Source organism: Fundulus heteroclitus, chromosome 3, assembly GCF_011125445.2.
Source record: "Fundulus heteroclitus isolate FHET01 chromosome 3, MU-UCD_Fhet_4.1, whole genome shotgun sequence".
NCBI classification, from domain to species: domain Eukaryota; kingdom Metazoa; phylum Chordata; class Actinopteri; order Cyprinodontiformes; family Fundulidae; genus Fundulus; species Fundulus heteroclitus.
This window is the reverse complement of record NC_046363.1, coordinates 20,095,217-20,120,482: the sequence shown is the minus strand read 5'-3', so window position 1 is coordinate 20,120,482 and position 25,266 is coordinate 20,095,217. Positions and strand designations below refer to the sequence as shown.

At 40.4% G+C, this 25,266-nt stretch overlaps 2 protein-coding genes across 2 annotated transcripts; both read right to left on the bottom strand.

Annotated features, from left to right (window-relative positions):
* Positions 1 to 6,219: 6,219 nt before the first annotated feature.
* On the bottom strand, positions 6,220 to 8,619 carry LOC118560787 (chemokine-like receptor 1). The gene is made up of 2 exons (XM_036132243.1): positions 8,567 to 8,619; positions 6,220 to 8,232 (listed from the first exon to the last, which is right to left on the bottom strand). The coding sequence occupies exons 1-2, from the start codon at positions 8,574 to 8,576 to the stop codon at positions 7,193 to 7,195; spliced, it is 1,050 nt and encodes a 349-aa protein (XP_035988136.1). The 5' UTR covers positions 8,577 to 8,619; the 3' UTR covers positions 6,220 to 7,192.
* Positions 8,620 to 20,396: 11,777 nt separating this feature from the next.
* On the bottom strand, positions 20,397 to 22,947 carry LOC118560793 (chemokine-like receptor 1). The gene is made up of 2 exons (XM_036132265.1): positions 22,845 to 22,947; positions 20,397 to 22,507 (listed from the first exon to the last, which is right to left on the bottom strand). Exons 1-2 carry the CDS (start codon positions 22,852 to 22,854, stop codon positions 21,474 to 21,476), a joined length of 1,044 nt encoding a protein of 347 aa, XP_035988158.1. The 5' UTR covers positions 22,855 to 22,947; the 3' UTR covers positions 20,397 to 21,473.
* Between the last annotated feature and the right edge of the window lie 2,319 nt (positions 22,948 to 25,266).

Genomic DNA, 25,266 nt, shown 5'->3' with positions numbered 1-25,266 from the left:
AACTGTCCACTTAGAAGCAGAACTGATTGATAATCAGTTTCACCTGCTGTTATGCAAATGGAATAGACACCAGGTTGAAACTAGAGGCAATTAGCAAGACACCCCCATTAAAGAGTGGTTCTGCAAATAGACATTATATACGTAGATGCCTCGTTAGGCGGGGTCTGCCTGTGCTGTGGATGCGTCAGAGCGTCCACCATGTTGAATGTGGCAAATCTGCAGTTAGACTCAGTCACTTTAACAGTATCAGAGAGACAGAATATACTTTATATTCGTAATATTTTTATTCTTGTAATATTACGAGTTTATTTTCGTATCACTTTGGCTTCATTCTCCTGACTTTATTCTCGTAAAGAATAAAAACAATTATAAGAATCTAACCTGGCCCTATTGCTCCAGGACTAAGATAGTACTGCAAACTGTGACTATTCTGGAAATGTCACACCTTAATTGTCATAATATGAAATTTTTCTCATAATATAACCACTTTTTTCTTTTTTTTACTTTATTCTCCTATGACTTTTTACTCATATTAGTAATTTTATCTCTTTAATACTCCCCCAAAAAGTCTGTTGCTAATCTGTGTCTATACCAGATCTTAAAAGGTTCACATGGTTTTATGAAATAATGAAGACCACAATGTTTAGATTTAACCAATTGATTTTTATATTCATAACACATACACATACTCTCTCATATACTCTCTCTCATATATATATATATATATATATATATATATATATATATATATATATATATATATATATATATACATATATATATATATATATATATATATATATACATAAATATGGATGGAAACCACTGATGTCTATTTATTCACTGAATTGCGCATAACGTCACTGTAAAGCCACCAGCCGCCATATTGGTACTCCCTATTTTCCTCCAGTAACTAGGGAATATGTGCACTACAGCATCGAACAACGATGATTTTCTCATGTTCAGGGCCTTAAAACTTTTAAAATGTCAAATGCCATATACTTTTATGTTGTGTACTAAAACTATCAAGTACTGAGAAAGTCATGCGCTGAAATATTTTGCAGTTCCTAAAACACGAAGGCACGGATGCTATGGACCAGAACCGCCCGTTCCCCAGACCTGGACCCAATTGAGCACATCTGGGACTCATGTCTCGCTCCATCCACCAACGCCACGTTGCACCACAGACCGTCCAGGAGTTGTCAGATGCATTAGTCCAGGTCTGGGAGGAGATCCTTCCGGAGACCATTCATCACCTCATCAGGAGCATGCCCAAGCGTTGTAGAGAGGTCATACAGGCATGTGAAGGCCACACATGTTACTGAGCCTCATTTTGACTTGTTTTAAGGACATTACATCAAAGCTGGATCTGCCTGTAGTGGGTTTTTCCATTTTAATTTTGAGTGTGGCTCCAAATCCAGACCTCCATGGGTTAATAAGTTTGATTTCCATTGATCCAGTGATTTTGTGTCAGCGCAGTCAACTATGTAAAGAATAACCTATTTAATAAGAATATTTATTTAATTCAGATCTAGGATGTGTTATTTTAGTGTCCCCTTTATTGTTTTGAGCAGTGTATGTGTGTGAGGGTGGCGGAATAAATTATGGCTTGTACAGCCACTCTATTAAATACACTATTTTGTAATGAATTAGAAAATATGACAAATGTAAACCTTTCATTAGTTGTCAAACTGACGTGGAACAGAAAAGGTTCAGTCAAACAATACAAAGTAAAAATAAAGAAAATAGGAGAGTTTAGGAAATCACTGTAAAAGGTCACAATGTATTTATAATACAGGAACGTTGAATTAACGTTAAATCCTTTTAGAAAATTATGATGCCATAGAGAAATAAAGTGGTAGAGAGCTAAACCCCCCTAATGGTAGACCCAAAGTTATGCGCTTACCCAGTGCATATCAGAGAGTGTGAGCATTGATCAAAGACAGACCCCCCTCTTAATTTTAATGATCCTGCATTATGGGCAACTAAAATTGCCCTTTCTGATTGAGTGAACCTCATACATGACAAAAAAGATGCCTTTCTCAGAGAGGGCAAAGGAATTGACACAAGATGCAGAGAGCAGGGAATTCCCGAAGTATTTGACCTATTGTATGTATGTAATTTTTATTTATCCAGGTAGATCTCATTGAGATTAAAAATCTCTTTTTCAAGAGAGACCTGACCAAGAATTGCAGCAGCACACAAACAATTCCAAATCAAAAACTATAAACATATAAATACATTAGACACAAGTTTGGCAGAATACGATTAAAAATTAGGCAAAACATTTATAAACAGAAATTGATTCCAATCTGTGGGAGCTGCAAACTGGAATGATTTTTTTTTTTTTTTTTACCATAATCAGTGTCAAGCTTAGGTATAAAATTAACTCATTCAAACACAGAGAATAACCTCTTGAATATTTTCTATTACCAAACGAGAGATAATAAGGGGGAAGTAAACCCAAGATGGTGTTGTAAATTAAATTATACCAGTGATAGAGTCTGTGGGTGGATAAGAAAATCCATCCAACACAGGAATGCAGAAGGCAATGTTGAGTAAGAGCTCCTAGGCCAGTGATAAAATGTAATGCTCCATGATGCACAGAATCCAACATATGCAATCAGTGTGAACATGCATGCATATAAATTATATCGGCATGGTCCACAATGGGTAGAAAATTTCAGTGACAAGACACCTTCTGGCCTCAAAAGACAAACAAGATCTAATTACTGTGAATGCAGTAGGCATTCACAGTTATTGAGATCCTCTTCCGCCTTTTTACTGTTTAAACTTTGCTTCGCTTCTCCTCCTACAGTTTTTCTCCGATTTCAACCATTCAACTTTTAAACAATTCAGCTTCTTCTGGAATGGATGGCTATGTCTTTTTGTACTTTTAACTCTTCAACTTTTTAAAATATTCAGCTTTTTCTGCACATTTTCAGCTTTTTTTTTCTCCCATAGGAAATGAATGTAATTCACTAAAATTCCGCTCATTTCAGCTGCTTTTTGACAGCTTACTGCTTCAGCCTACTTTCAGCTAGAAACGCCATTCAACTTTTAAAATGTAGTGATATCTTTCAGCTATTATGGTCTATTTCAGCTTTTTCATATCTTTTACCATTTTCATATAGTACCTCCTTAAAATAATTTTGACTTTTCAAGAAATTCAGCAAATAACATGCGTTGCTATGGTCGTCAAGGAGGCAGTTATAGAGTGCGCACTCTAGAAATTCAACAAATTCTTCTTCTCCGAACAACTTCTTCTCACTCGCTCAATTTTCAACCTATCCACATAAATTATACATCAAAACGTAGGAATTTTTGTCTGGATTCAGGAAATGTAACCGTCATTGGTGTAGCATTTATAGATTTTTCGCAAATCACCTCAGAGCGACACAAACCCGAAACCTCCCCCATTCATTTCCTATGGAGCGGTTTTGAAAAATGACGTCTGAAAATCCAAAACATCACACGTTTTCGCATCGTCGCTACTCCTAAACCGTTTGATGTACAGGCATGAGACTTTCACATATGAATGTCCCAACCCTTCTGGCACTCACAAAAAAGGAATTTTGTGGATAACTGTTACGGTTTTTCCGCAGGAACAATTTGTTCGGGAGTAGCGAATTTGCAAAATCCTGAAGACGCTTTGGACCTCCATCACCCCAAATGATCCACTTTTTTATATCGTCGCTGTGCCTACACTGATTTTTGTACTAACATAAAAATGAGCAACATAGTCCTCAAAAGCCTGCTGATACTCACAGTGAAATAATTGTGTTGATATCTCTTATACTTTTTCAGCTAGAGCGATTTGTTCGGGACTGTTTTAGAGGATTTTGGAAATTCCTTAAAAACCCCCTTTAGATCATAATTTTTTACGCCTTTATTAAACTTTTTCCAGCAAAAAACAATAGCTTTTCTTCTTCCCCTATCCGTTACGAACTAAACGCAGGAAAAATTACGTCTCTACCATTTAGGGATCAGGAGATATGAAGCGTTGTTCGGGGGAAAGTTCTCCATTATAATCCAATGGGACTTATTGTGAGCAAAGTCTCTGCACTTCGGTAGACTGGCCGATGCAGGTGTGTCAGTGAGTTTCCATGACGACCAAACTCTGAGGGCCAGAGGGAGAGGATCAATTGAGATAGAATGGCAACTTTCGACGCTCACCGCAGTTGCTGTGATTAATGTAGGAATCTGAAATTCGCACAGTCACTTCCTCTTGACATTTTAAAATTTTCAAGTGACTTTCAGCTATGTGTCACTTTACTGTCGAATTTTGGATTTCACATGCTTACCTATTGGGCCTTTGCTTCCAACAGGACCTGGCATGATGCCCAGACACGACCCAATTGGCCAATACAGCACCACCCACCTGTGGGAAATGGCGCTACTGACCATTTTGCTCAAATGTTGAGTTCTGGGCCCAGATGTGGTGAGGCTGAGTTGCTAAAGGAGGCCAATCTGACCCATGAACTTTGGTGACGTTTGGCGACATTAAGTATTGGCACCCCTATTTGAGGCACTTCCCAGTACAGGATTTGGACCAAACTGACAGAGTACAATCACCCGGTGATCCTGAGCACAACCATGTTAGTGGCTAATGGTTAGCATGTTGCTAATTGGAAGTAGCTCTAGGAAGCTCGGACAAACTTCTGCTTTACAGAGTCTGTACCTCCTTTATACAGAATGCTCCACAATAAGTTTGGGCCTCGGCACGTAAAGCATCTCCAAGTTAGGAGGTGTCAAACATCCAATGCTTTTCAATGGGGGCGAAACCCCTTATACTCCCTAGAAATGCAGGCCCACATATGGCAACAGTATATTCAAGTTTGAAATTCTACTTATGCTTTGTTAAACGATTCAGTGTTTAGAATGAGTTAGGAAATGTTTGGTGCCTTTCCCTCAGTTTTTTCTTCTACTAATAATTCAGCTATTGTTCTTTCATGTTCAAATTCTTCAACTCTTTCAAATTCTTCAACTTTTTCAACTTCTTCAACTTTTTCAACCTTTTCAATGCTTTTCAGCTATTTTTTCTCTTCTTCAAAGATCTTCTGCATCTTTTGCTTAATCATTCAGCTATCTGCATTCACAGTGCATTTTCGCAGGAAATGCAAATTTTTCTAGTTATAACATAAAACCCCAATTCCTATTTCAGCTTTTTACCAACTGTTTAATGTGGGGAGCAAAACCCAGAGAATCATCAATACTAAAACCTAAACATTTATATTGAGATACTACTATGATCAGAGAGCCTTGAAAAGTAATAATGGGCTGCAACAACTGTGAATTGGACATGATCCTCAAATTAGAAAACAACATTACTTTAGATGTATGAGCATTTAAAACAAGCTTTAAATTAGTGTTGCACCCATACCGATACAAGTATCGGACGGGGCCCCGATCCAGCACTAAAATGGTGATATCGGTATCGGCGAGTACCAACAAATAGGGCACCAATAGCATTTTGATGTTTGTATGTCACTTGAACGCAGCCTTCTCTCTCCCGACTAGTATTATACATGTTATATAAGTTCATGAAAGTTGCACTATTTTGGCATTTAAGAGCCAAAATTCAGGGTTTAAAAGAGATTATTTAATTATTAATGTACTTACTGTTGCACTACTAGTATACATGTTATAATTTCACGAATATTGCACTATTTTGGCCTTTGAGAGCCAAAAGTTTATTCAACTATTGTCACCCATTCCAAGTAAGCATTAAAAAGTTCTACTACCTTAAGTAGTATATAGTTTTTCATATATACACACACACATCAATTTCAAACAGATGGTATCGGTATGGTATCGGTATCGGCCAATACTGCACAGCCAGGTATCGGGTATCGGTATTGGGGCCAAAAAATGGCATTGGCGCAACTCTACTTTAAATCATTCAAATTAGATTGAGCCACATCAAAAGCAGCATGTAGCTTTTTATAAGCATGCTTTACTGTGTTGGAAGCACAATACAAAACAGGATCATTAGCATAAAAATTAAAATTGACATACGGCACGTTTATGTCTGAACCGTTAATATAGATATAAAAAAGAAGGGGACCTAGCACTGAACCTTGTGGAACAACCTTGGAAACTGGAAGACAAGGGGAAAGACCCTCCGCCAGCACACATTTTGAGCTACCATACAGGTAGGACTCTGTCAACTTAGAAGATGCAACTTTAATGTACAAACATAAAGAAAGAAATGCAAAATATTTTAATATTTCATTTATTTGCAAAATTTCACAGTGTACAACTTCAGCAATGCTGCAGCACATTAACACAGATTCACTTAGATCACAATATTCTATTGTACATTACACTTTATCTCAGTATAAACATTTAGGAACTGATCTTCAAAAGGTTTGTGTGTATTAAAGCGAGTTTCCATAACTTTTGGCAGGAGAGCTGTTTCTCCTACGTCCTTTGTAACTTTTCTTTTAACTATCCTTCCATCCATTATCTAAACCTGCTTATCCCTACAGGGTCGCAAGGGCTTGGTGCCCTGCCTCGCACCTATGTGCAAGAGGCAAAGTACACACCCAACACATTTATCCAGGGAGGTTTTCAGTCAACTGAGGCTGGAGAAACTGAGATGTTGCATTTGACATGGGCACCATTTTTGATAAATGAATGGTGGAATAATAATGAAAAAGAGTTTATTATTATTAAGGCAGCTCCCAAACTGTCAATGGTACACAAAACATACTCTTTTAAATAGGCCGGACCAAATTGCTTTTGCAGCAATCTTTGAAGAACACCCGGAACCTGGACACTTGTTGTCCCTGCAATTTTTTTCTGCAAACACAATTTAGTGCTCCTTATAAGGAACCTTTGAAGATCAGGCCTATAATATAAAAAGAGGTTGTTTAAATTGTTTTGAAAAAGTAATTAAGCTAAAATAAACATAGAGTACAACGAGTGGTTGTCAAAAGTGTCAAACAAAAGGTATTAAGCCATATCATTAAAAGTACAAATACAAGCATTTAAACAGGAAATATTATTTTTATTTTTTTCCATTGATTTGCTGCACTGCCTATATCACTCTAAATTAATGACTGTGACCTTCATCTTAGATTTTGTTATTCTTATTTTCCTTGTAATTTCTACAAGGTTTTGTTTAAAAAAAAACAAAAAACAAAAAAACAGCAATGGCTCTCATGGTCATTTGTGGGTGAGTTTTGCTTTAACTCTTGACCCCTCTGTTCTCTGTGATAATCAACGTATCCATGTGTTTCTTTTCTGCATCTGACTTCTGAGAAATACGTGACAACTGGGATGTCAGAGAGCGAGATGACATGAAACTTAAATGGTCCTCTGCCAGAGCGCTCTCTAGAACAAAGCATATGGACTGTTTGAGCTTCTTCTGGAACTCATCACACATGAAAACATACAGGATGGGGTTCAGACAGCTGTTCATGAAGGCGAGGGATACGGTTAAAGGACCTCCAATCCGAACGATCCAGATATTTTGGTAATCTTTGACTGTTAATTCTATGAAATTCAAAACATGAAAGGGTAACCAGCAGATGAAGAATGCAAAAATGATAGCAAAAATGATGCGATGAAATCTCCGCTTTCTTGTCCGCTGCACACGTCTGGAACGGATGGCTATGGCCACATAGGAGAAAAGTATTGTCAGGAATGGAAAGAGAAAGCCCATAAGAAAGCGGAAAATACTGAGACTCAATTTTTGTTCTTCTGACATGTGTTGTTTATAAGTGCAGTAGGTTATGTTTTCGTGCTCTTTCACAGTACGGAAGTAGGCATAAGGTGTGCTGCAAATACCTGCAGCCAACCAGATTACAGCACTCATGACTTGAGCTTTACAGACGGTGCGTTTGTTTTGTGCCCACACCACCACCAAGATGGACAAACAACGATCCGAACTCATGGCTGCCAGAAAAAAGACACTGGCAAACATGTTGACTAAGCTCACAAAAACATTGAGTTTGCACATAAAGTTTCCAAAGGGCCACTGGTGCTGCTGTGAGAGAGAGACTGCTGAAAAAATAAGGAAGGCCGTGAAGAGGAAGTCCGCCAGAGCCAGATTAAAAAACCACACAGAGTCAACAGTTTTCTTCATCTTGAAGCCCGTCACGTAGATGACCAGACCATTGCCTACTGTCCCAACTACAATAATCACGCAGTAGATGACCAACGAGAATGTTTGCACATGTTTTTCAGCCAATTCTGGTCCTGATAAGGGACGTTCTGAGGCGTTATCTGATGACAGAAAAATGGAAATATTTGAAGTCAGATTTTTAACAATACCCTGAAAGAACAAGAAATTGTTACAGATTATGAAAACGTATCCCTATCACTATATGTGCAATGAAAGACGAAACACAAAGATCTAGCTTGAATAACAACTAATATGTCTAAATTGACAGACTAGAAAATATCCAAGATTAGAGGCTTAAATCTTAGTCAGTGCAAATCTGCATTTAGTTTTTCAACGTTTTAGCAAGAGGAAATATATATACGTTTTTACTTTTCTCTGCTGATACAACTTAACTGCATTACAATCATAGTTAATTATTGATCTAAAACATCTTACCAGTCCCCATTGTGCAAGAGCCTGTCTGCTGTCTGAGTAGATCTGCAGCTGGTCTGAACTATTTTACTTTTTGGTATCGTTTTACTCCTCCCTCACAGCTTATCTTGCTGCCAATGAGACAGTGTGACCTAATAGGAGGAGTGAACTAAATGGCAGTAGAATATTAAAATACAAAGGAGGATATCTGAACTTGCATATCAAGGAAGTCATTTAAGGACTTGCCACGAGCATCTTAGTGATTGGTCTTTAGCTATTTGCATTATTTTGTGATTGCTTCAGTGGGTCTTATCTAACTGTGTTTGATGCACAGTGAATCTAAAAAATAGTTAACTGATATTTTCCTGTAGGTATGTTGTACAGTATGATGGTGTAATGCTACTCATGCAAGGTGCATGACTACTAAACAACAAAAAAACGGATAAGAAAATATCAAGATGTCTCAAATGCTCTTCCCTCTTGACCGGACATCTTTCCTTTTCAGCTGGGGTCTGAATTCTCTCTCACACTCACCTGGTGAGTCAGAATCACACATTGGATATGAAGCATCAGAACTGTTTGTGCAGGTATCCCTCAGGCTTGTGTGCTGAGCCCATTGCTTATCACCCATGGCTGTGTGGCTTCAGGGAAGAACAACAACATATACTTTGCTGATGACACTATAGCCATAGGACTGATCAAGTGTTGAAGTAATGGCCTATAGGAGAGATGTAGCAGGACTGGAGGGAAATTTCCATAAAAATAATGTCTTCTTAGATACAGTACATGCTTGTTGACCTTAGGATATTGAGGAGAGGGGGGGTTAGGGCCAGAGTATAGACCGGGTAGGTTGGTGCTTGATGGTGGTCCCCCTGCCTCCATCCCGATGATGGGTTTCACCTCCCCTGTCTGGGGGCTGGATACCCCTTCGGGTTGCCTGGACCTGGGAGCATAAGGTGTGTGCTGGCTCACTCCTGGTGGTTGCTTGATTTTTATATGCATAAAGCATTATTAGATTAATTGGGACTGTTTCATGTTCAATTGGCACAAAAGCAGAAAGGTAGAAGGGAAAAAAGGAAAAGAAAAAGATGAGACAAACTACTTTACTTAACTCTGGCAAGGATCTCATCTGAATTTAAAGCACTAGAAAGTTACAAACGAAGCAGAAACCCACAATACTGCCTTTTCACATTTCAGTTATTGCTGACACTGAATTTTTATGTGATGTATATTGTTCTAGTTAACTGTTTGTGACCAAATCAAATTTCATTCCAGTCCATCCTGGTCCTGTTAAAGTTGAGGGCGACTGTGGCTTCATGGGTTGAGTAGTCATCTTGCAATTGGAAGGCTGTGGGCTCGATTCTAGCTTCCCCTTACCCATAGGCAAGGTACTTAATCCCTAGGTTAGGAATATTTTGTCCATGCTGAAAAACTAGTCTGTGCATTTGTTATTTCAAGGCTGGACTATTGTAATTCTTTAATATCAGGAAGCCCACAAATTGCAGTTCAATCTGAAAAACTCAGAGAAAGAAATGGCAATTAGAAGGATTTTATTGATACAATATTTTAAGTCTTTGGCGCTCAGACCTCGGCAGGAACATTAATGCTGAATTATACTTTAATATGCATAAGTAGATGTATGAGAACAGGGATGTTCCCCCCCAGGTCTGAAACTGGTGGTGGAGTGGAGATAGAAGAAGTTTGTTCAGTCCATATGATGATCTGTTTAAGATAGATGTCCAACTTGATAAACACAGGTTTGCATGGACTGTCCATGATGAGCAAGCTTGAAGCGACTGTGGAGAGGAAAAACTCCCCTTTGGGAAGAAACCTCTGGCAGAACCGGGCCCAACATGGTGGTCTTCTGCCGGACCAATAACAGGCGATAGGGAGTGATGAAGACTGAAGGGAGAAAACACTCTGATGGGTTGAGGATGGAGGAACGTCTTGGAAGCTAGATGAACTCAGCTATGATGGTGGAGAAGGGGTTGGGGGTGGGTTGAATCGGACATCTGATTCGAAATCCAACATGCAATCCGTTTGCGCTTGCTGGTTAGCAGGCTGAGACGTGGATTTGAAGTTGCTTTTAAGATGAGCGTGGGATGCTGATTGGCTTCATGGAGGTGCGGTTCGTAGCTGATTGGCTCACATCGGACTCTGATTGAATGGAGGCAGGCGATGAGTTTCTTCGATTGAACTTGCGCCTTCAGCTTCATTTCAATCTGAAAAACTCACAGAGAAAGAAATGGCAATTAGAAGGATTTTATTGATACAATATTTTAAGTCTTTGGCGCTCAGACCTCGGCAGGAACATTAATGCTGAATTATACTTTAATATGCATAAGTAGATGTATGAGAACAGGGATGTTCCCCCCAAAAATGCCGAGGTCAGAGCGCCTGGCTCATAAGGCAGTGTGACGGGATAGTGATTTGAATGGGAGATGATTAGGTGAATGAAATGAACGAAATGAACAAGGAGAAGTGAGCAGAGATGCTTTCTTGCGGACGATGTGAGCAGAGATGCTTTCTTGCGGAAGATGTCTTGCGTACGCTTTCTTGCGGAAGATGTCTTGCGGAAGATGTCTTGCGGAAGATGTCTTGCGGAAGATGTCTTGCGGAAGATGTCTTGCGGAAGATGTCTTGCGGAAGATGTCTTGCGGAAGATGTCTTGCGGAAGATGTCTTGCGGAAGATGTCTGGAAGATGTCTTGCGGAAGATGTCTTGCGGAAGATGTCTTGCGGAAGATGTCTTGCGGAAGATGTCTTGCGGAAGATGTCTTGCGGAAGATGTCTTGCGGAAGATGTCTTGCGGAAGATGTCTTGCGGAAGATGTCTTGCGGAAGATGTCTTGCGGAAGATGTCTTGCGGAAGATGTCTTGCGGAAGATGTCTTGCGGAAGATGTCTTGCGGAAGATGTCTTGCGGAAGATGTCTTGCGGAAGATGTCTTGCGGAAGATGTCTTGCGGAAGATGTCTTGCGGAAGATGTCTTGCGGAAGATGTCTTGCGTATGCTTTCTTGCGGAAGATGTCTTGATTATGCTTTCTTGCGGAAGATGTCTTGCAGATGATGCACATAGAGAAATGAGTGATCATGACAAGATGCGACACAGGTGACATGATGCATAACAGGATGCATAACAGAATGCTTGACGCAGGCATGAAAGAACACATGACAAGACGCAGGACCAGATACTACGAGACGCACGAGAGAGTGCATTGCAGGATACATAAAGAATGCATGAAATGATACATAACAGAATGAGTGACGGGATAACTGTCAATATGAGTTGCGATATGAATGAAAGTATACATATGATTAATGATGATATGAAAGAAGCATGAAAGATCAACTATATGATAGGAGAGTTACGAACTGTGATGATTATGAATGATAAACTCAATTTGAAAGAGTGAAACATGAAGGGTCTGACGAAACATGTGAAAAGTTTCAATCCACCACCAGTATTTGCAGTTAGATTACCTTAAAGCCGAGAGGCATTGGGCAGCTAAAATGAATGGAAGCTCAGAACGATGTGTGAGGCATGATGATGATGACCGAGCCCATTGTTTGAGTGATCAGGAACCTGTGAAACAATTATAAAGAACCCCCCCCAAAACCTACGGATGGCAGCATCCGTAAATTTTTAAACACATCCACGATAGAAAGGCATTATAGAATATATTTCGATCAGGCGAGAAGCAGACCAGACGGTCAAAACGGCAGCTCTCAACCAGAGTATCCTGTTCAAGAAGGAAAGAACAAATTTAGCGAACTCTAGCTGCCTGGAAATAAAGCATGACTCTGGCAATGATGCATTTGTGAGATTGAGGTGACCAAGCAAGGAGGGCAGCTGACGGTTGAAAATAACTGATATGGGATGAGACTGATATCTTGTGAATTCGAGAGCTGAACTGCAGGCAGGAACCATGCTGGAACCAAGTTGAGATCATTACCTAGAATTCGATTTGCAGGCCGACAGGTTTAATTTAAAAAGGACAAACTGAGAATAGTGAAAGGAAGATCTAGGAGAGGAAGTGACCACAAGATGAATGAATGAAGAGGATGAAGATGGTAACATGACTTAAGACATAATTATCAAATAATGTTTGCTTAACTCATGAATGCATAAACTGCCGAGCGCATAATAAATGCTGTCATTAACGGATTAAGCTATTAAGCTCATTCCATGATGTTTGAAATGAAAATACTTAGATTCTTACTACATTCTGATAAAACTGATGAACTTCATTACTTATTAGCTTAATTAGCCTCACCAGTCTGCAGACAGGATCCGTAATTTAAACTAATGTTATACAATAACGGCATGATAAATAATTGATCTCGGGTTGAATTCTGAACTGTGGTATGGGGAAGGTAACAGGAATTCTGTCCTGCTGCAACATGAGACCCTCAATGCTTCGACGCCTTTCTTCCCACCGGGTCCTGCTGAAAACCCTCTTTACAAATAAAACCTACCTCCCACAGACAAAGAGCTTTCTTTCTTCAGCTCACTCCTGCAGACTTTTATAGCAGCTCTCACAGAGCAGACAAAGAAGGCCACCCATGAAGCCTGGTCGGCCCTGACCAACACACAAGCCAGCAGCTGGGAAAGGTGTCTGGCCAGCCACGCTTGATCCAAGGTCTGCTAGACTCGACTGCCTGCTTCAGCATCTGGAGAGGCTCTCATCGCCTGGGGAACATGTTCGAGCCATTATTTCAACAAATAATGTTCTGTCTAACTTGGCCCGCATTCTGAATAGATTGAAATACATGCAAATGACTCGACTCCATCCCATGTTCTTGGAATCAGACTCTCAGTGAACAAGGATTCACAGAGTTATCCTGATCAACCACCCTTGTTTGACCTTTCTTTGTTTTGTTTGCAAATAGTTCTTTAGCCTCTTTCTATCTTCGTTTTGCCCAGTAGCCCAATCAAGTCTCACCAACCTAGCAAAGAGGATTCACCAATTGAACATTGTACTAATTCAGGCACCACAGAGAAAGCGTGCTCCAGACGGGCAGAGAAGAATGAAAAGGAGAAGCAGCGTAGCTTAATGAGAGGGCCGTTTGCCGCGAAGGCCTAGCAAAACAGGGCCGTTGCCGCGAAGGCCTAGCAAAACAGGGCCGTTGCCGCGAAGGCCTAGCAAAACAGGGCCGTTGCCGCGAAGGCCTAGCAAAACAGGGCCGTTGCCGCGAAGGCCTAGCAAAACAGGGCCGTTGCCGCGAAGGCCTAGCAAAACAGGGCCGTTGCCGCGAAGGCCTAGCAAAACAGGGCCGTTGCCGCGAAGGCCTAGCAAAACAGGGCCGTTTGCCGCGAAGGCCTACAAAACAGGGCCGTTTGCCGCGAAGGCCTACAAAACAGGGCCGTTTGCCGCGAAGGCCTACAAAACAGGGCCGTTTGCCGCGAAGGCCTACAAAACAGGGCCGTTTGCCGCGAAGGCCTACAAAACAGTGATGTGGAATGGGAGATGAAGGTGAGGTGAATGGTGAGGTGAGGTGAGGGGAACGGTGAGATGAGGTGAGATGAATGGTGAGGTGCTTGGCCGGTGCTCGGGGTTGCTGCATGGCTGATGCATGGGGCTGATGCCTGGGGCTGATGCATGGGGCTGATGCATGGGGACATGAAAGAATGAATGCTCATGACATGAAGGACACGAAACAGGCACATACAGAGTACATGAGGTGTAGGAGACGGGCACATGGCAGGGCACATGGCGGGCACATGGCAGGGCACATGGCAGGGCACATGGCAGGGCACATGGCAGGGGTATGAGACAGGTACGAGCGGGGTACGAGACAGGGCACGAGACAAGGCACACAACGTAGCACGTGGCAGTGCACGATGAAAGGGGGTGAAGAGAATTTGACAGAATGCTTTATGAATGCCTGGCCAGAGCAGCAGAGCTCGTGAAGGGCACAACAATTGGTATAAATCGCTGGATTTAAAATGCACTTCTGAAATAAAATGGGTTAAGTAACAACTCAACCCTACTGTCCGGTTAAACTGAACGTAAATGACATTGAAGGTACTTAATGCGGAAGGATTGCCAATAGTAAGTCTTTGAATGACGAAATCAGAGATTTAAAGGCATACTATGCAACATTTTTCAGTTAATTAATATGTTCCATACCGTTTTGGATGATTAAATGAGTCATTTCAGGTTGAACTAAGGTTTTCTCGGCCGCCCTGGTGGTCTGTGGGGGAAATACCGCACTTGCAATTGCAGGAGCAGTCGGCCCGCAGTCACAGGCTCAGTAGTCTCGTGTGCATCGCAAGAGTCGGTCTTGCTTTACGGCGAGAACTGCTACACGTCCCCAGTGAAAGTCATGCTCGTTGCTAGTGCAGTGGCGATATTTGTGCCGTTATTATGGCGGAACCAGCGAGAAAACAGCGAAAGTCCATGTTGGAGCAGGCAAGAAAGAGGAAAAGGGCTCTGGACAGAGAGAGGAGTCGTACACGGGTGAACATAGAAGGCTGCAAGGCTGACGCGGACCTCGCGTTTCTGCTGATGCGATTGTAAGTAACATTGTAGGGTTTCCCTCACGCTACCGCCTCGCCGACATTCCAAAAAAATAATAAAAAAATAAAACTAACTCGATATGCGCGCCGCTCTGCTCAGCCGGTTAGCGGTGCAAACTTTGTCTCCCCCCCCCGCTCCGCTCAGCGGCGCAAACTTTGTCTCCCCCCCCCCCCCCCCCCCAATGGGGAAGCCATTGATCCAAGCGGCGCAATGGTTTCTCTCTCTCTCTGTGTGCATGTTCATACCTTCACTGTGTTAGTCATTGTTTGTACTGCCGTTTTTTCCACTTTTGTATTGGTTGCGTTCGCCTGTCTGCTAAGCTCAAAACAAACGCGCCTGGCTTGACGGACAAACCAAGAGAACAGCTGAGCATATTTACGACAGTGCACTTTTACTTTCGTCCTCTGGGGGGAGCCTCGCTGGAAAATCAACGCCGGTTGCATAGTATACCTTTAAAATGCTGAGACATTTGCTAATACAGCCTACAGGTTGATGATAAAGGGGAGACGAGAAGAACGTTGCCATATCAAAGATAGTAAGAGAACACAGAAATGGGAAAAACAAAAGAGGAAAATGGTAAGGTTAACATTTCAGCTTACAAACTTAATTAACACTTAAAATCAAGCATACTATGGACAAGAAATTACTGTAGAAAATATGAACAATGAGTTGAATTAGAATGACATAATTATGAAATAAGAGAAGATTAATGGAGTCCATCACGAACCATACTGCAACCAGTAGGTGGCAGTAATGCTACTACAAGCCTGTAGCCAATCGCCAAAACCAGAAGAAGAAGAAAACGAAAACAAACAGAATGGATGGGATACTTCTGCCTAACAGAGTTCAGGAGCATGATGAGCGAAATGCATGTAATAAGAATGAAAACATGAGTGGATACGTGTTACCTTGAGCTGCTAGGAGCGGGCATGAGAGGAGATCCGGCTGAAAGTTGCGCAGGACGATAGCCGCTCTCGGCTACGAAGCAGAGCGGGACCGGAGCTGAGTCAGAGTTGTGACGGCGTCTACGTCGCTTGTGAAAAGCGGGGATTTGCAAGTTCATAGCGCCAGGAATCGGAGCTGATGAAAACAGAGGTTGGGTGACGGAATGAGACGCCACAGCGGAAGAATGCCAGCTAAGAGAGCGAATCCAGGTCAGTGCTGGTTAAGATATGCTGGAGCGAATACAGAGATTGCAGAGGATGGATGCGCGGCTAGATGGCGTTCCTAAGAGCAGCAGGATTTGAGGATGAGTTGTTAACGTCTTGAATCGGACATCTGATTCGAAATCCAACATGCAATCCGTTTGCGCTTGCTGGTTAGCAGGCTGAGACGTGGATTTGAAGTTGCTTTTAAGATGAGCGTGGGATGCTGATTGGCTTCATGGAGGTGCGGTTCGTAGCTGATTGGCTCACATCAGAGGCAAAATCGGACTCTGATTGAATGGAGGCAGGCGATGAGTTTCTTCGATTGAACTTGCGCCTTCAGCTTCATTTCAAAGCCTTCAGCTGATCCAAAACCCAGCAGCAAGAGTTCTGATGAAAATTAACACGAGAGATCATATTTCTCCAATTTTAGCTGACCTTCAATGTAAGGTGACCAGATTTCTAAAATCAAATCTGGGGACATTTCTTGCTCGTGGATAAAAATCAAGACATCTAATCAAGATAAAATTAGGAAACGGGGACAATAATGGTTTTGTTTATTTTTACATGTTTATTAATATTTAAACAATAAAAATAAAGTGTAAAAGACAGGAATGTGCCTCTCCAGACCTTTAGTGCATCCTAAGATTAATAAAATCAATAAATAGTGTTCTTAATAGAAACTAGAACTGTGTCTCTGGGTTGGGGCAAAGTGGTGGGAGTGGGAGTGGAGGGGTCCAGAGTGGTTAGCAAGGTTTTCCAATTTTGTGGGGCTCAAAGAGCTCTGCCGCCTCCTAAGGGGAAAGTGACATGAGGAAAAGAAAAATCAGTAAATACAAACATTTAGTCGGTGGCTGTCTGTGGAGACAGAGTCCCCCAAATTTCAAAAAACTGCAACAAATACTTTTGTTGTTCACATCTACATACCTATGAGAAATTGTTTTTTTGCGTTAACATCAAAAAGTAGTAGTCAAGCCCGCTGGTAAAGGATGATATATGTTTCTTACTGTCAACTGACCACATAAGGGTTCTGTGCATCACAAAGCAGATTAATTTCTCCCACTAATGAGCTATAAGCACATAGAGCACATAGTGCATAGAGCCTGTTTGGGACAAGACATTGTCCAATGGATTGTGGTGATGTGAGGTGAAACAAGGGCACAGACTTGGAAAACCCCTTGACATGAATGCAAGTGATTGTGTGTAGTGCAGCATGAGCATGTATAAACTTAAATAAAGTGTGTATAACTACATTATGTGTATGTGTATGGTAGTAGCTGATGTGTGAGTATATTGTTTGATCCTTTAAGGTGAGTTAACTCCGGTCAGGGAGTCAGCTAACATGAGATCATCTCTGGTTTCTTCAAGGCGTTCTGTGTCTGAAGAGCCATCAGCCACGGTATCCAAAGGTCTGGATAAAATAAGAGGAGAAGAGGATATATTATGCGCAGAACTGAAATGTTTAAAACACAAGAAAAAAACAACAACTAATCTGCCTCTTTATTGTGCCACAGCTAGGGAAGTGCAGTGAAACTCATGTTCAGTGCAGAGACTCAGAAAGAGGTTATATCCTCAGACAATTGGGCTTCTCAGCTCAAACCTGAGTATATCATGTCAGCGCTTTATCACTTGAACTTTATTAATATTCTAAGTAAATATTTCTCCCTTCTCGTCAATCATTCTTTACATCAATATTCCTATTTTCCTCCACTCTCATTTAATCTCCTGTCTGTCTTCCTATCCTCTTCCTCTCTCCTCTTGTATCAATCTTACATTATTCTAAAACAGAGACATTATATAATTAAAATCACTTCCAAAAACATTAGAATGTACAACATGAAAACTTCCAATTATTATTTTTATTATTGTTTCCTCTGATTAAATACAAAAAATGCTAATTACCACAATACTAGGAGCTACAAGCAAAAACAACACAATAAATGACCTTTAAACAGGTGGTTATCTCTTACTCCATCATTCTCAGATCATGCAGATCTTCATTCAGTTCTCCTGTTACTGACTCCTATTTTTTCATGAGGAACTTTCATATATCCAAACTCAGCAGTAGAAAAGCTAAACCTAAGCCTGGAAGTCTATGCTCATAAATCACAACCATAAATCAGAAAAACAACTTGTAATAGCTCTACTTATAACTATCTGAAATATAAACTAAAGGTCCCCAATCAGTTCTAAAACATCTTTAGAAGAACCCTTGTTGATCCCTGGAGAACCGGCAAACCAAATTAGCGCCTTACAAAGAGTTTTCAATCATTCTGTTACATTTTATCTGAGTGTCTTTTACTCATGTGAGCAGCAACTCGTGGTCTTTGTCTTACTTTTTATTGATTATTTTTTAACCTGGAAAAAAAAAACATTTCTCACAGGATCAGCTTGATCCAAATAAAATGAATCGATTAACACACTTACCATAACACAGCAGCTCCCCATCAGTTGCCACCAGTTGACAACGACTTTTCACTTCTTCTTCTTCTGTTTTAGAAGTGTTGCGCTTGTCTTCTTCTTCTTCCTCTTCGTGTTTTAATGGCATCTGACATCCAAAAGGATCATTACCGCCATCTAGTGGTGCGCTCTGTTCCTCATCTTTATATTATCAGCAGCGCAACCAGCTACCGCAACACATTTCCCCCCTCGGTAAAATCGGGGACATTTCCGGGGACAGCTTTAGCCGGGGACAGGTGGTCCAAAACGGGGACAGTCCCCGGAAAACGGGGACGTCTGGTCACCCTACTTCAATGGCTTCCTGTTAAATCAAAAATATAGTTTAAAATACTCCTTCTCACATATAAAGCCCTTAATATTAAAGCTCCATCATATAAGACATTTGATTACCCCGTATATTCCTAACAGAGCACTTCGCTCTCAGACTGCAGGTCTGCTGGTGGCTCATAGAGTCTCTAAAAGTAGAATGGGAGGCAGATTTTGTGTCTCTGGTCTGTCTTCTCAAACCCCCAATGTGTTAAGGCAGATGGCCATTCACACTGAGCCTGGTTCTGCTAATGGTTTTGTCTTCCTGTTCAAGGGCTATTTTCCTCTCCACCATCATTACATGCATGCTCAGTATGAGGGATTGCTGCAAAGCCATCAACAATGCAGACGACTGTCCACTGTGGCTCTACACTCTTTCAGGAGGAGTGAATGCTCCTAGCCATAGACTTGATGCAATCTGCTAGGTTTCCTTAGATAGGAAACTTTTTGACTAACCTGTCTGTATGATTTGACTGAATTTGACTTTGTAAAGTGTCTTGAGATTATGTGTTGCGAATTGGCGCTATAGTATACACATAAAAATGAATTGAATTGAAAATAATTATTCAGTAAATAAATGGCCATATTTTCTTTTGGTGCCCCATTCTCTCATGTATTTTTGGTGTTGTGTGACTCTTCGCCTGCACATCTGAGATGGCAGGGGTGTGACTTTCACTGACAGGTATGAAATGTGAATCTGATTGGATGGAGAATGACACAAACAGCACTGACTGGCCATGGGCGCAATGAATTGCGCCTTTACGTAACCAATTAAAGCCCAGCTTGAATTTGTATGAAAGACCATAGGTAATGGAGTAAGACGTAAAAGAAATACATACATACTAATTTATTTGCAGTCCCACAACATTGAAACATTAAAATTAGGAGGCCTACACACACAAAAATAAATGGGATAGGAATTCTGAGAAATCAAAAGTCAGGCACATTTTATGAGAGAACAGATGTGATTATTACTTTTTTGTTTCAGAATGTATTATTATTTTGTTGGAATGCAAATTGGCACAGTTAGTTGCTCTGTTGCCTTGCAGCAAGAAGGTACTGGGTTGAAATCCTAACTATGGGTCTTTCTGTATGGATTTGGGATGTTTTCCCTGCGCAAGTGTGGGGTTCTCTCCAGGTACTTTGGCATCCTTCCACAGTCGAAAATCATTGTTAGGTTAATTGGCCTCTAAACATTGCCCTCATGTGTAAGTGTGTGCATGGTACGCTATGTCTCTATGTGACCCTGTGAATTACTGGCGACTTCTTCAGTGTCAACCCTGAAGGGTCCCTTGGTGTCCAGTGTTTGTGGGATCAGTTCCCATTTTTTCTATGCACTGCTGACACAGTAGTTGTGTCATCACTGCTATTGTGTCACTGGGATGGACGAGAGAGAATAGGGACTGGTTTCAGTGACTCATGTTTCGCCAACTCTCTCCGTCTGAACACATTAAAAAGCGAGGAGATGGTGGCAGACTTTCAGTATAGCCACCCTGTTAGCATTCAGCAATAATATATGCAAGATATGAGCAGTACAGACCTACAAATATTCAGGGGCCATCTTGACAACAAACTGGACTGGTGCACACAGTCAAAACAATCTTCGGGTTAGGATATGTTATATGTTTTTAGGGCTTTGAAGATATGTTCAGTTTGTCCCAAGCATTTAAATTTTAGACTTCATATTTGTTTCATAAAATAATTTTATTGGAGTATACTTGTCACAAAACTGAGGTTAAATCTACATAAGCTTAGAACTTGGTAAATCAGATCATCTTTTATATGCTGCATATGCTCTGGCATTCTCTCTGTCTTCCAATCTTTAAACTGAAAAAGGGTGCATCATGTTTTTCCAAGTAATCTACTAGTTGTTTATTAACACATTTATCTGAGCCTTCAAACGTAACTGTATTTAGCTGAAAGTATCAAAAAAGCTTTTATACAAATTTCTATGCACTCTATGCACAATCTGATACATCAGTATAAAAAAGATTAAACTAATATGATTTTGCAGTCAAGCAGTTTATTCAGATCAGACTATCTTTGAAAATGTAACTTTAATGTACAAACATAAAGAAAAAATAATATTTCAATATTTACTCTGATTACCTGCAGCATTTGAATGAGTCCAACTTGAACAGCACTGCAGCACATTGACATAGATTGAGATAGATTACAATATTGTATAGTACATTACTCTGTATCTCAAAATAAACATAGAGTACAACGAGTGATTGTCAAAAGTGTCAAACAAAAGGTATTAAGCCATATCATTAAAAATAAAATGAAAAGCACTTAAAGTAGAAGATATTATTTGGATTTCTCTCCACAGATTGGAGATTTACAGCATTGCCTATATTAATCTAATTTAATGGATGTAATGTTTATCTAGGGTTTTTAAAATGTATTTTCTTGCAAATTCTACAATGTTTTGTTAAAAAATAAAATAAAACAACAATAGCTCTAATGGTAATTTGTGGGTGTTTTCTTGCTTTCACTCTAGACCCCTCTGCTCTCTGTGGAAATCAATGTGTCCATGTGTTTCTTTTCTGCATCTGACTTCTGAGAAATACGTGACAACTGGGATGTCAGAGAGCGAGATGACATGAAACTTAAATGGTCCTCTGCCAGAGCGCTCTCTAGAACAAAGCATATGGACTGTTTGAGCTTCTTCTGGAACTCATCACACATGAAAACATACAGGATGGGGTTCAGACAGCTGTTCATGAAGGCAAGGGATACAGTTAAAGGACCTCCAATCCGAACGATCCAGATATTTGGGTAATATTTGACTGTTAATTCTATGAAATTCAAAACATGAAAGGGTAACCAGCAGATGAAGAATGCAAAAATGATAGCAAAAATGATGCGATGAAATCTCCGCTTTCTTGTCCGCTGCGCACGTCTGGAACGTATGGCTATGGCCACATAGGAGAAAAGTATTGTCAGGAATGGAAAGAGAAAGCCCATAAGAAAGCGGAAAATACTGAGACTCAATTTTTGTTCTTTTGACATGGGTTGTTTATAAGTGCAGTAGGTTATGTTTTCATACTCTTTCACAGTACGGAAGTAGGCATAAGGTGTGCTGCAAATACCTGCAGCCAACCAGATTACAGCACTCATGACTTGAGCTTTACAGACGGTGCGTTTGTTTTGTGCCCACACCACCACCAAGATGGACAAACAACGATCCAAACTTATGGCTGCCAGAAAAAAGACACTGGCAAACATGTTGACTAAGCTCACAAAAGCATTGAGTTTGCACATAAAGTTTCCAAAGGGCCACTGGTGCTGCTGTGAGAGAGAGACCGCTGAAAAAATAAGGAAGGCCGTGAAGAGGAAGTCCGCCAGAGCCAGATTAAAAAACCACACCGAGTTGACAGTTTTCTTCATCTTGAAGCCCGTCACGTAGATGACCAGACCATTGCCTACTGTCCCAACCACAATAATCACGCAGTAGATGACCAACGAGAATGTTTGCACATGTTTTTCAGCCAATTCTGGTCCTGATAAGGGACGTTCTGAGGCGTTATCTGATGACAGAAAAATGGAAATATTTGAAGTCAAATTTTTAACAATACCCTGAAAGAACGAGAAATTGTTACAGAATATGAAAACGTATCACTATCACTATATGTGCAATGAAAAACAAAACACAAAGATTTTGTTTGAATAACAACTAATATGTCTAAATTGACATACTAGAAAATATCCTAGATTAGAGGCTTAAATCTTAGTCAGTACAAATCTGCATTTAGTTTTTCAACATTTTAGCAAGAGGAAATATATATATACGTTTTATACTTTTCTCTGCTGATACAACTTAACTGCAATACAATCATAGTTAATTATTGGTCTAAAACATCTTACCAGTCCCCATTGTGCGAGAGCCTGTCTTCTGTCAGAGTAGATCTGCAGCTGGTCTGAACTATTTTACTTTTTTATTTTGTTTTACTCCTCCCTCACAGCTCATCGAGCTGCCAATGAGACAGTGTGACCTAATAGGAGGAGTGAACTAAATGGCAGTAGAATATTAAAATATAAAGGAGGATATTTGAATATGCATATCAAGGAAGTCATGTAAGCACTTGTGGTTTGTCTTTCACTATTTCAGATTGTTTTGTGATTGCTTAGGTGTGTCTTATTTAACTGCTTACTATGCACAGTGAAGCTGAAAATCTTTTTTTCATTAGGTATTGTATTATGGTGTAATGCCACTCATTCCTGCAAAGGGAATGACTACTAAACATCAACAACATAAATCAGCTAAAGACATAACAAGTTGTCTCAAAAGCTCTTCTCTCTTTACTGGACATATTTCCTCTGGAGCTGGGTGCTGAACTCTCTCTCTCACACTCACCCTGGTGAGTCAGAATCACAACATGGAAATGAAGCATCAGAACTGTGAGTGCAAGGATCCTTCAGGCTTGTGTGCTTAGCCCACTGCTCTTCACCTATGATTATGTGGCTTCAGGGAACAATGTCAACACCCGGTTTGCAAATGACTCTACAGCCATAGGACTGATCAAGTGGTGAGGAAAGTGCCTACAGAAGAGAGAAGGCAGGAATGGTGGCCTGTTTTAGAAAAATGAAACATGACATGCTTATTGACCTCAGGAGGATAAGAAGGTAGCATCACACTTCAATTGCTTTCGACTCGACAGAAGTACAGTTATTTGTTAAATTTTGATCCCAACTGAACATAAAGCACTAGAGAGCTTCAAAAGAAGCAGAAAACCACAACACTGCCTCTTCACATTTCAGTCATCTGGATTCTTCACACTTTCAGTAGACTGAATTTTCTTTATCTTCTTCTTCTTCTTCTTCTTCTTTCTTTCTAGATTTAATTGTACATGACAGATGAAAGAGAACAATAAAGTAAGAATATAATTGCACTGACAATGCCACTGTTTTTGATTAGTATATGGCAATAAATCTCTTGAATCCTGACTTTTTCTTGCACATCTCATGCATTCCATCCTGACCATCTTGTATAGTCTTAGTCACAATATCAACATTTATCTAGCTCCACTTCAAAAAAGACAAATATATCATGAATAAACATATTGCCGATCATTACTGGTGAGAAGAAACACTGTTTTTTACTTGCGCAATGCATTGCAAACTGGGCCTTCCAAACTGGGACTGGCAACTAGTGTTGCACCGATACCGATACCAGTATCGGCTGGGGCCCCGATACTGCACTAAAATGGTGGTATCGGTATCGGCGAGTACCAACAAATAGGTCACAGATACCATTTTGCTGTTTGTATGTCACTTGAATGCAGCCTTCTCTCCCCCGACACTCACTAGTTCTGCTGGATTCACTTTGTATTAGTCTTTTTCCTGCTTTACAAAGGTAGCAGCTTGACAAAGCCATGATAGCAATTATTTTACAACCAAGTAGTATGCAGTTCTTCATATTTACACACACATCAATATCAAACAGATGGTATCGGTATGGAATCGTTATCGGCCGATACTGCACAGCCAGGTATCGGGTATTGGTATCGGTGCCAAAAAATGGCATCGGTGCAACACTACTGGCAACCTGTCCAGGATGTATCCTGCGACCCTGCACAGATAAACAGGTAAAGACAATGGTTGGATGGATGAAATAGAAAATGTATTTGAATCACATCTTAGAAGTTTGCATCTTAATTAACTGCTACGGCCATCAATATCTAAAACAAAGCGTTAAAAGAAACCCCTGTGAAATGAATTACAACAACATTTAATTTCCCATTAAGATACAGACAAGTGATGAAGTAGCTTTAGATTGAACAGAATTTTCAGATGTCATTTTAAAGGCAAAGGCAAAAGCAGGAAGTAAGTAATGATAAACAGGAAAAAGATATCAATCAGGAAGGTGGTTTCACAAGAACAGTCCTTTTGCAAAACATACAGGCCACGTAGCATACCTGTTTACGAACGGCAAATGGTTTTCAAAATAGCTCAAATCAACGTTTACTGGTGTCAATATGAAAATTACAGTTTAATCCTCTGAAGCAAGAATTATGAAATCCTGTGTAAAGATTTAATTGTAGGTTTCTATCCTTCTTAGGATAATAAAAATAAATAGAAACTTCTTTTCAAAGAGTAGATTTTTTTCAGCAAGTTACAAGTAATACCTTGTTATTACACTATCATTATGTTTTCAGCAAGAAAACAAACACTCGCTGCAAACCTCAATGACAGCTCACTGCTCACTGACCTTCGGCAACTCCAATAAATCTCTACCGCTCTGAACACTTTTTTTTTCAGTTGAACCAATCCTATGTTACACGAAAGT